At 39.7% G+C, this 13108-nt stretch overlaps 1 protein-coding gene across 1 annotated transcript in view; it reads left to right on the top strand.

Annotated features, from left to right (window-relative positions):
• LOC115198634 (ankyrin repeat and BTB/POZ domain-containing protein BTBD11-A) overlaps positions 1 to 13108 on the top strand; it is a 210690-nt gene that overhangs the window by 126806 nt on the left and 70776 nt on the right. The window contains exon 5 of the mRNA XM_029760716.1: positions 7424 to 7586. Coding sequence (XP_029616576.1) covers positions 7424 to 7586 — 163 coding nt within the window. The remainder of the gene's footprint in view (positions 1 to 7423; positions 7587 to 13108) is intronic.

The following is a 13108-nucleotide window of genomic DNA, read 5'->3' as shown; positions in this document are numbered from 1 at the left end:
CTGAGCAAGCTCTGTACTGGTGGTGCTCCGATCCCGCAGCTGAATCAACTTTAGGAGACGGTCCTGGCGCTTGCTGGACTTTCGTGGGTGCCCTGAAGCCTTCTTCAAAACAATTGAACGGCTCTCCTTGAAGGTCTTGATGATCCGATAAATGGTTGATTTAGGTGTAATCTTACTGGCAGCAATATCCTTGCCTATGAAGACCTTTTTGTGCAAAGCAATGATGACGGCACGTGTTTCCTTCCAGGTAACCATGGTTGACAGAGGAAGAACAATGATTCCAAGCACCACCCTCCTTTTGAAGCTTCCTATCTGTTATTTTAACTCAATCAGCATGACAGAGTGATCTCCAGCCTTGTCCTCGTCAACACTCACACCTGTGTTAACGAGAGAATTACTGACATGTCAGCTGGTCCTTTTGTGGCAGGGCTGAAATGCAGTGGAAATGTTTTTGGGGGATTCAGTTCATTTGCATGGCAAAGAGGAACTTTGCAATTATTTGCAAGTCATCTGATCACTCTTCATAACATTCTAGAGTATATGCAAATTTCCATCATAGAAACTGAGGCAGCAGACTTTGTGAAAATTAATATTTGTGTCATTCTCAAAACGTTTGGCCACGACTGTATGCAGACGACACCATTCTGTATACTTCTGGCCCTTCTTTGGATAATGTGTTAAACTTTTTAGGGATAGGGGGCAGTATTCGGAAGTTTGGACGACTGAAGTGCCCAAAGTAAACTGCCTGTTACTCAGGCCCAGAAGCTAGGATATGGATATGCATGGTAGTATTGGATAGAAAACACTCTAAAGTTTCCAAAACTGTTAAAATAATGTCTGAGTATAACAGAACTGATTTTCCAGGCAAAACCCTGAGGACAATCCATCTAGGACATTCTTTTTTTAGGTCATTTGACTTTCCAATGCCTTTCTATGGGAAAGCTTAATTATTAGGACCCAGATTGCAGTTCCTATGGCTTCCACTAGATGTCAACAATCTTTAGAAATTGTTTGATGTTTTTTTTTTTTAATTAAGAAGTTTTTGTATTCTTTCTAAGTGTCACTCAGAAGGACTCTAGTATTTTTGTGCGTGTCTATGACTGCGTGCTCCTCGTTGTTTTTCTCAGAATTTGAAAACAGTTTATTCCGTTTTAAATTTGATCGATTATTTACATACTAGGGTACCTGAGGTTGGATTAGAAATGTAAATCTAGAATCGGCTTCCAATTTTGCAACAAAACATCCTTCACTCATGCTGCCAAACATACCCTCGTAAAACTGACTATCCTACCCATCCTTGACTTCGGCGATGTCATTTACAAAATAGCCTTCAACACGTTATTCAGCAAGTTGGATGTAGTCTACCACAGTGCCATCCGTTTTGTCACCAAAGCCCCATATATTACCCACCACTGTGACCTGTATGCTCTCATTGGCTGGCCCTTGCTTCATATTCGTCGCCAAACCCATTGGCTCCAGGTCATGTATAATTCTTTGCTAGGTAAAGCCCCGCCTTATCTCAGCTCTTCGGTCACCATAGCAGCACCCACCCGTAGCACGCGTTCCAGCAGGTATATTTCACTTGTCATCCCCAAAGCCAACTCCTCATTTGGCCACCTTTCCTGCCAGTTCTCTGCTGCCAATGACTGGAATGAATTGCAAAAAATCACTGAAGTTTTGGAGTCTTATGTCTCCCTCACTAACTTTAAGCATTAGTTGTCAGAGCAGTTTACCGATCATTGCACCTGTACACAGCCCATCTGAAAATAGCCCACCTAACTGCCTCATCCCCCATATTGTTATACATTTTTTTGCTCCTTTGCACCCTAGTATCTCTACTTGCACATCTATCACTCCTGCATTTTTAATTGCTAAATTGTAATTATTTCGCCACTATGGCCTATTTATTGCTTCACCTCCCTAATATTACTACATTTGCATACACTGTATATAGACTTTTCTATTGTGTTATTGACTGTACGTTTGTTTATCCCATGTGTAACTCTGTGTTTGTGTTGATCAATGTGGCTCAGCATTCACCCGACTCTACGTCAAGCCTGGTCAATATTCCATTTCATATTTTTATGGTGCACATGCAGGCCAGCAGTATATAATCAAACCGTTCAAAAGTTTGGGGTCACTTAGAAATTCTTGTTTTTGAAAGAAAAGCAATTATTTTGTCCATTAACCTCTCTTGGGTATGGGGCAGTATTTTCATGGCCGGATGAAAAACGTACCCAAACTAAACTGCCTACTACTCGGGCCCAGAAACTAGAATATGCATATTAGTAGTAGATTTGGATAGAAAACACTCTGAAGTTTCTAAAACTGTTTGAATGATGTCTGTGTATAACAGAACTCATATGGCAGGCAAAAACCTGAGAAAAAGCCAACCAGGAAGTTGAAAATCTGAGGCTGTAGTTTAAAAATAATTTATTCCCTTTCCAAACTACAGTAACTTAAGGGTCATTGTGCACTTCCTAAGGCTTTCACTAGATGTCAACAGTCTTTAGAAAGTTGTTTGAGGCTTCTATGGTGAATTTTGAGGGAATAACAGCCGGTTCAAGCAGTGGACTGTGAGGTCATGTAGTTACTTCATGCGCAATCACGCATGGCTAGCATTTTTTTGTTTTTCTTCTGTAATGAATACGCTATTGTCTGGTTGGAATATTATCGATTATTTATGTTAACACCCTAAGGATTGATTGTAAACATCGTTTGACATGTTCCTACAAACGGTAATGGAACTTTTTAGCTTTTTGTCTATTGAGTTGCGCTCCCGCATCGTGCCTTTGGAATAGTGTTCTGGACGCGCCAACAAAATGGAGGTATTTGGACATAAATTATGGACTTTATCGAACAAATTAATATTTCTTGTGGAAGTGGGAGTCCTGCAAATGCATTCCGCTGAGGATCAGCAAAGGTAAGGAAAGATTTATAACACTAATTTAGAGTTTTGTTGATGCCAGAACTTGGCGGGTAACTGTATAGCTTGCTTTGATGGCTGAACTCTGTACTCAACTCAGAATATTGTACTCAGAATATTGAACAATGTGCTTTCTCCGTAAAGTTATTTTGAAATCTGACACAGCGGTTGCATTAAGAAGTAGTATATCTATAATTCTTTAAATAATTATGTATTTTGTCAATGTTTATGATGAGTATTTCTGTAAATTAATGTGCACATTCAAAGGAAATTTTGGGAGGCAATCATTTTCTGAACCCACGCACCAATGTAAAATGCTGTTTTTGTATATAAATATGAACTTGATCGAACAAAACATACATGTATTGTGTAACATGATGTCCTGAGTGTCATCTGATGAAGATCGTCAAAGGTTAGTACTTAATTTTAGCTGTATTTCTGTTTTTTGTGATGCCTCTCCATGCTAGGAAAATGGCTGTGTGGCTTTTCTTGTTTAGGTGGTGTCCTAACATAATCTAATGTTTTGCTTTCTCTGTAAAGCCTTTTTGAAATCGGACAATGTGGTTGGATAAAGGAGAAGTGTATCTTTTAAAATGGTGTAAAATAGTTGTATGTTTGAGAAATTTGAATTATGAGATTTTGGTGGTTTTGAATTTGCCGCCCTGCTATTTCACTGGCTGTTGGGAGTGTGTCCCGCAGGTGAGACGGTCACGTCCCACATACCCAAGAGAAGTTAAAATAACACCAAATTGATCAGAAAAAAATCTCACAAGTCCTCAACTGGCAGCTTCATTAAATTTTCCCGCAAAACACCAGTCTCAACGTCAACAGTGAAGAGGCGACTCTGGGATGCTGGCCTTCTAGGCAGAGTTGCAAAGAAGGAGACATATCTCAGACTGGCCAATAAAAATAAAAGATTAAGATGGGGGGGGAAAAGAACAGACACTGGACAGAGGAACTCTGCCTAGAAGGCCAGCATCCCAGAGTCGCCTCTTCACTGTTGCCGTTGAGACTGGTGTTTTGCAAGTACTATTTAATGAAGCTGCCAGTTGAGAACTTGTGAGGCATTTGTTTCTCAAACTAGACACTCTATCGTACTTGTCCTCATGCTCAGTTGTGCACTGTGGCCTCCTACTCATCTTTCTATTCTGGTTAGAGCCAGTTTGCGCTGTTCTGTGAAGCTAGTAGTACACAGCGTTGTATGAGATCTTCAGTTTCTTGGCAATTTCTCGCATGGAATAGCCTTCATTTCTCAGAACAAGAATAGACTGACGAGTTTCAGGAGAAAGTATTTGTTTCTGGCCATTGTGAGCCTGTAATCGAACCAACAAATGCTGATGCTCCAGATACTCAACTAGTCTAAAGAAGGCCAGTTTTATTGCCTCTTTAATCAGAACAACAGTTTTCAGCTGTGCTAACATAATTGCAAAACGGTTTTCTAATGCTCAAATAGCCTTTTAAAATGATAAACTTGGATTAGCTAACATGCCATTGGAACACAGGAGTGATGGTTGTTGATAATGGGCCTCTGTATGCCAATGTAGATGTTCCATTTTTTTTTTTTTGCTGTTTCCAGCTACAATAGTCATTTACAACATTAACAATGTCTACACTGTAATTCTGATCAATTTGATGTTATTTTAAAATGGACAAATAATTTGCTTTTCTTTTCAAAAACAAAGACATTTCTAAGTGACCCCAAACTTTTGAACAGTAGTGTATATTTTTTTAATTACATTTCAGATGTATACATACAGTACCAGTCAAAAGTTTAACCTCTGACATCTAGACGTTCCGCTAGCGGAACACCTGCTCCAATATCCAATGATGGGGGTGGCGCGAAATACAAAGTCCTCGAAAATCCGAAAACTTCCATTTTTCAAACATATGACTATTTTACACCATTTTAAAGACAAGACTCTCCTTTATCTAACCACACTGTCCGATTTCAAAAAGGCTTTACAGCGAAAGCAAAACATTAGATTATGTCAGCAGAGTACCCAGCCAGAAATAATCAGACACCCATTTTTCAAGCTAGCATATAATATCACAAAATACAAAACCACAGCTAAATGCAGCACTAACCTTTGATCTTCAACAGATGACACTCCTAGGACATTATGTTATACAATACATGCATGTTTTGTTCAATCAAGTTCATATTTATATCAAAAAACAGCTTTTTTACATTAGCATGTGACGTTCAGAACTAGCATACCCACCGAAACTTCCGGTGAATTTACTAAATTACTCAAAATAAACGTTCACAAAAAACAACAATTATTTAAAGAATTATAGATACAGAACTCTTTTATGCAATCGCTATGTCCGATTTTAAAATAGCTTTTCGGTGAAAGCACATTTTGCAATATTCTGAGTAGATAGCTCGCCATCACGGGCTAGCTATTTAGACACCCACCAAGTTTAGCCCTCACCAAAGTCAGATTTACTATAAGATAAATTGGATTACCTTTGCTGTTCTTCGTCAGAATGCACTTCCGGGACTTCTACTTCAATAACAAATGTTGGTTTGGTTCCAAATAATCCATAGTTATATCCAAATAGCGGCGTTTTGTTGCGCGTTCAAGACACTATCCGAAGGGTTACGCGCCCGACGCGTTTCGTGACAAAAAAAATCTAAATATTCCATTACCGTACTTCGAAGCATGTCAACCGCTGTTTAGAATCAATTTTTATGCGATTTTTATCATAAAAAGCGATAATATTCCGACCGGGAAACCCTGTTTTCATTCAAAGACGAAAAAATAAAAACATGGTGTCGGCTCGTGCACGCGCCTCAGTCTCATTGTTCTCAGATCGACCACTATCCAAATGCGCTACTGTTTTTCAGCCAGGGGCTCCAAAGGCATCATTCACCGTTTTAGAAACTTTGGAGTGTTTTCTATCCAAAGCAAACAATTATGCATATTCTAGTTTCTGGGCAGGAGTAATAATCAGATTAAATCGGGTACGTTTTTTTATCCAGCCGTGAAAATATGTTTGATTTTAGATTCTTCAAAGTAGCTCCACTTTGCCTTGATGACAGCTTTGCACACTCTTGGCATTCTCTCAACCAGCTTCACCTGGAATGCTTTTCCAACGGTCTTGAATGAGTTCCCACCTATGCTGAGCACTTGTTGGCTGCTTTTCCTTCACTCGGCAGTCCATCTCAATTGGGTCGAAGTCGGGTGATTGTGGAGGTCAGGTCATCTGGCGATGCACTCTATCACTGTCCTTCTTGGTCAAATAGCCTTACACATCCTTTAGGTGTGTTGGGTCATTGTCCTGTTGAAAAACAAAATGATAGTCCCAAACCAGATGGGATGGCGTATCGCTGCAGAATGCTGTGGTAGCCATGCTGGTAAAGCCTTTTTGAAATCAGACACTGGATTAACAAGAAGTTTATCTTTAAAATGTTGTATAATACTTGTTTGTTTGAGGAATTTTAATAATGAGATTTCTGTTGTTTTGAATTTGGCGCCCTGCAATTTCACTGCCTGTTGTCGAGGTGGGACGCTAGTGTCCCGCATATCCCAGATAGGTTAATTAAGGACAACAAAGTCAAGGTATTGGAGTGGCCATCACAAAGCCCTGACCTCAATCCTATAGAACATTTGTGGGCAGAACTGAAAAAGCATGTGCGAGCAAGGAGGTCTACAAACCTGAGTCAATTACACCAGCTCTGTCAGGAGGAATGGGCCAAAATTCATCCAATATGTTGTGGAAGGCTTCCCGACACGTTTGACCCAAGATAAACATTTTAAAGGCAATGCTTACAAATACTAATTGAGTATGTATACTTCTAACCCACTTGGAATGTGATGAAAGAAATGAAAGCTGGAAAAAATAATTCTCTATTATTCTGACATTTCCCATTCTTAAAATAAAGTGGTGATCCTAACTGACCTAAGACAATTTTTACTAGGATTGTATGTCTTGAATTGTGAAACTGAGTTTAAATGTATTTGGCTAAGGTGTATGTAAACTTACGACTTCAACTGTGACATTTTTATTTTAACACTTTCTTGGTTACTACATGATTCCATATGTGTTGTTTCATAGTTTCGATGTCTTCACTATTATTCTACAATGTTGAAAATAGTAAAAAAAAAAAAACCCTTGAATGAGTAGGTGTCCTAACTTTTGACTGGTACTGTATATGCACTAATCATTATTGTTTGGGTTGTTTTAATGTAAAGCATAGCCTTTAAAAACACAGCTTGAGTGGATATAAAAAAACATGAATAACTATTACTGACATGTGTTAAAACTGCCTTGGGAAATGCACAAAGCAAGTGTAGCATTATATACCAGATCACCACATGAGATCTTTAGAATCCATCATCATTTGTGGCAGATACCCTCTTTTGATGATGTAGAAGTTTGCAATTTGATATTTATGGTAGCATTCAACATGCTTTATGGATGTGTACTTACATTATTCCTTCAATTTGTTGAAGGAATCATGAGTATTAATCATCCTTATCCCTCCCTCAGGGCAGACGATTGCATCTGTACCCGGAAGCTGGATGCGGCGTCCACAGAGGCTAAGTTTCTGCAGGACCTGGGTTTCCGCATGCTCAACTGTGGCCGGACAGACCTTGTGAAACAGGCGGCCAACCTACTGGGGCCTGATGGTATCAACAGCATGAGTGAGCAGGTCCGAGAGATACACACTTACACATATTAGACACACAAGCTCGACATGCACTTACACGTACAGTAAAAACCTTTACACATGTGACCAGATTTCTCTGTGAGCTTATGTCAAATGTTAATCTTTTTTATAGAAGTACAGACTCAGAGATTCAAAATGGTCTATCATACACTGTAGTTGGAGGAATCATGGGAATGTTATGCTGCTTCGACAGTTTATAGACTTTCAGCATACTGCAAGTGGGTGTATGGAAAACTGACAGCTAACTGGGCACGTTTTGCATAGCTGCTTTCTTGTAAGATAGCTTAGAGGTTAAGCACATTAGGCCAATAACTGAAAGGTTGCTGGTTTGAATCCCCGAGCGGTATACCGGCCGTCGAAGGGAGTAGACCAAGGCACAGAGTGCTCATTTTTTACTTTTATTGAACATGACAAAACAAAAAAAACGAACGACAGCTTAACAGTTCAGTCAGGTACAAAACACTAGACTGAAAACAACCACCCACAAACACAAGCTGAAAACCCTCTACTAAATAGGACCTCCAATCAGAGGCAACAAGAAACAGCTGCCTCCAATTGAAGGTCAAACAAAAACCCTAAACATAGAAATAGAAAAACTAGACACGGACATAGAAATATACTAACATAGAACATATACCAAAACCCCCGAAACACATAAAACAAACACCCCCTGCCACGCCCTGACCAAACTACAATAACAAACAACCTCTTTTACTGGTCAGGACGTGACAAGCAGACAAGTTGAAAAATCTGTCAATATGCCCTTTAGCAAGGCACTAAATCCTAATTGCCCCTGTCAGTCACTCTGTATACTATGAAAGTGTCTGCTAAATGATTCAAGTTTATTTAGTTAAAAAATTATCCCAAGTAGGAGAAAATGCCCTTGAAAGACTTTGCTTAGATTTTCACACGTGCTAGTGAGCTCTTATTTGTTAAAGCCCACTCACCGAAAGACTCAGAATGCCTATCACTAGTATTGTGTGTATATATATATACACACCCACACACACACACACACACACACACACGTGTTTAGGGTCTCACTTGGTGAACTCCATAAGATCGAAAATGGATGAATGCAACAACAACGTCTCTGACATTAACATATACAGTCATTGCTCGTTAGCAGGCAAGGCACTCTGAATAAAGCTTTACATTAAAATGCAACACTGTTCTGGTGTCTACAGTGGTTCCACTTTTAAAAGTTGCGAGCTTGCACCGCGGGATATAGAGGTACCCAGCGTCACGGCTTCATTGCTCGAGACCACCACAAGGGGGAGTTAGAGCACTCATTATGCATTTTGGGTCCCAAGGTTTTTATATGACCAATCATATCGAGTGGTTCCAATGACGAATTTTGACGAGAGCCACCCTTGCCTTGTGGCGTTCTTCAACAAAGATGGCTGACAAAGCATTACGGGGGAACCAGATGTAAGTTGTTTTAACATCATAACGAGTCAAGCAAAAAATTTACAATTGAGAGGAATGTTAGTTAATGTAGACACACATTTGTGAATAATTTTTTGTCAAGTTTATTCACGAAAATCGCTATTTAGCAAGTTATGACTAGCTAACATTAGCCAGCTAGCTAGTGTTAGAATTAATTTGTACTTTGTTTAATGTTTTAGGGACTCCTGAGAAAACCAACACACCAGGCTGTCTTCTTGTGAAAGTGTATGTAAAGAATCTAGCTAGCTAAAGCATTTATTACAACTTGAATGTACAATTGTGTAAGCTTGCCTTGCAATGCAGCTGAAGTAACATAGCTAGCTAACTATTTACTTATTGTGTAGCGGAGGATAAAAATAACTGCCTATGGATGTGTAGCTAGTTACAGTATGTAGCCGATCTGTGTATGGACCCTAAAACGTTAGATTGGTATGAATATTAGTTCAGACCCTATGAACCTCAGCTGATATAGTTGTTGTATCAACTTCAAGTCTGAATGGCATTAATGAAGCCTACTGATAGAGTAGAATATAATAACTTTATTGTGCCGAGGATGCAAGTCCTATATACACATGCACTGTAGTTATTACCATGCATGAGATTCCCATATTGTAGCCTGTATATTGAATATATTCACTGATAATACTCTTTCTTGGCAAATAAAGGTGCGGTTCAGGTATGAATCTCTGAGGCATTATTTTTAAGTCATAGCAAACTCCATTATTTGAATGATGCCGTGTCTGCGTGTATGTATTACAATTCTACACTTCAACAGTGTTTACCACTCCTGCTCCTGGGACATCAATGATTACACATTGTAATAAACTAGAAACATGATCGATTTGTAATTCATATATACAGAAAATAAATATGCATATCTAACTCCCTTCATCTGCATTAATCTGAGGACACAGAATAGTATTTCAATGAGATACTTAATTTCAACCAGTGGAGAATGTGAAACGCTTTATTCAAAAGTTCATTATCCAGGTATTATAAATACATGCATTATAATTGATAATTTTAATATTATAAATACAAGTTCAATCTGTACTTCAATGCCCATATGGTGTGCATTATAAAACAAGGAAGAAAGATGAGGTGGGGAGAGAGGTGTAGAAGACAAAGGGAAAGAGGTAAGAACAGCGGCAGACAGCATATGATTCATGAATTACAGTGCTACCATAATATTCTCTCAGTTCGTCAAAATTGTGTGTCTCCTAACCAGCCTTGGCCCCCCAGTTGGCCCGAAGGTTATCTTAAGAACGGGTGAGGTGGCGATGACGTCTCACATCAAAACATACCTGCAGATGAGTGACAAATGGATAGAGAGCATGATTAAGCCTTGTTTTTTTATTCTAACATGGTCAGTCATCTTAAATCAGGAGGTGAAGTGCAAAACTGACCTTGGGTCATTAACTCTGGGACTACTACATCTGTATTTCAATGTAAAGCATCTTTAATAATACTTCCTGTTGACTCGACCAAGTGACATCTCACCTATGATCATGCTGCACCCTCTGTGTCAGCCAGTTCAGATGCAGGAGGGGTTCACCAAAACAGCTGATATAACCTAGAGGATTTAGGCGAGAAAGGGAAGAAGTGAAGAAGAGAGACTTATTGTGTGTGTGGTCTCACGTGGTGTCCACAATAAGTGGCTACAGAGTACATTATGCTGAAAAACAGACACGAGGACAAACAATAGAAGATAATATCAATAGAAGATACTGTATGTGATGCAGACACCTATCGGAGTGTACCTGAAAGATTTAAATAGACGGCTATGCGTCTCACCACTTGATTATTGCAAGGCTAACCCCCAGGGAAATCATGACTTGGCAACAGATAGTCCAGTGACAATGGCTGTGTTTATGTGGTGTAAATCTGAAAATTAGCAGCTGACATCTTAAGGGTTTTTTATTTAATGCATGTGAGACAGGTTCCATGTACAACAAGACAGTCAGACATGGAGAAAAATAACACAGAACAGTGTAATTACATCTGGTTATGGACACTTTTGCCAGCAATAAAGCTTCCGCGGCCTGTTCCTCGGACAGTGAAAATCTGGCAATATCTACATTTTCGACCCCTTGGTCAGCTCGCTCTCTGAAAGTAAAGAAAACAGCTTTATTTTTTATAGATATGTAAACAATTACTGAGAGATGACCGTTCAATCTAAAGCAGCAGACGTTATTTTTAGGATATGTCAATACAGCCCAGTGCTGCTTCCCTGAGATGCCATCTTCGTAGGTGTCCGTTTTGACTTCCTTTGTGTCAGAAAAAAGTTGCTTTAAGAAGAATTATTTTTGATTGAAAATAAAAAGGTTTTGCTCTCGACAAAAAGACAAATGTACCTCCATAGCAATTTGCCTGTGAATTATAACCACAACTTCCTACAAACGTGCTACTGTATGCAGAATTCTTGACACACAACTGAAGATGCTGCCTTATCCTGCCAGCACGCCCACAAGCGAGCCACTCAGGCGCAGAATGATGATGCGTGGAACAGGGAAAGGAATGAGATGGGAACAACAATTTGTTGCAAGTTGGGGAGGAGGGCTAATAGCCGAACAATAGACTATTCAACCTTAACTAAAGAATAGTCTGATAGCCGAGCTAGGTGTAAAAAAAAACCCAGACCAGATCAGATTTTCCCTAACGACCAAGGGATAGCTTGCTACTCAATGTAATAAAGTAATGACTTTACAAATAAGTTACCTTAAAGTTATGTTGGCTGACAATTTGTTAGCTATGCTGTCTTTACGAACCACATAGCATATCATTACAGCAGTATGTACCGGTATGTTAGCTAGCTACCTAAGGTTAGTTGTTATACAAACTTGCCAGTATATTAACTATAGGCTATCTTTTGATTATTCTCGGCATTCTTAGCTAAATGGTATACTCGTTGTGCTTTCTCAATGGACATTCGAGTGCTTTCGTAAATTTTCTCTGGCTATCTATAGGCTGGACAATAGAACGTTTCAAAATTCACCCAAGGCTGAATAAACGGCTGGCTAAACTGGAACACTAGCATGAGCCCATAGCAAATTAATGGAATCGAACGTTCGCAGAGCCTGTTTTGACTGGAGGGATGCTTAGAATGACATAAAAAATATCTATTTTACCACTACAATCTGTTCATCAGACGAAACTGGAAAAAAAACATCTTGTGTAGAAAGTAAACATCCGCACCACGATGGTGTCAACTGTGCTTATGTCTGCATAATGAAAAAGTAGGGAAAAAATTAAAATGTCGGACTATTTCTGGTCTAGTGATTGATGACAAATGAGCTCGCTGCCCAGACTTACATAACTACAAAGAGGAGATTCTCCTGATTAAAATGGTGCCCATGTAACAGTTTTGCTTCCGTCCCTCTCCTCGCCCCTACCTGGGCTCAAACCAGGGACCCTCTGCACACAGACAACAGCCACCCTCGAATGCCGGAAGACCTGCTGAAAGTGCCTCAGCAACCTGGACAGAAGTAGGGAGACCAGAGAGCGGGATAAAAGACAGGATTTAGAGAATTTATCCATAACCACCAAAATGGTGGTAAACCCATCAGAGGGGGAGATTAGTGACAATATTAATGGATAGATGAGACCAGGGATGCTGAGGAACAGGAAGGAGTTTCCCTGCTGGACCGTGCCGGAGGGACTTAGTTCGGGCAAACACAGAACAGGAGTTGATGTAGCAAATAACGTCCTGCGCAAAGGTGGGCCACCAATACTTTCGGAGCGAGATTGATTAGTATGGGTGATCCCAGGATGTCCAGCGACAACGGCTGTGTGTGCCCAGGTCAACAGCCACACCCTTATCCCCATGGGAACGTAGATGCGCTCAGGAGGACATATAGTCTGTTCAATAAGTGCCTTTGACAGGTCAATAAACAAGGCAAAAGAATGCTGATTTTTATCTAGCAAGCATACAATATCATTGACATCAATGGATGCAGCTGAGATGGTACTTTGACCTTGTCAAAATCCTTATTAATATGTATTTAGGATATATTTGCTGGTTAAGAAGGAGCGAAGTAGAGTTTATCAATGATTCG

This window comes from Salmo trutta, chromosome 8, assembly GCF_901001165.1.
Source record: "Salmo trutta chromosome 8, fSalTru1.1, whole genome shotgun sequence".
Taxonomy (NCBI): Eukaryota; Metazoa; Chordata; class Actinopteri; order Salmoniformes; family Salmonidae; genus Salmo; species Salmo trutta.
Note: the sequence above shows the minus strand (reverse complement) of the source record. Positions and strands in the feature narration are given on the sequence as shown.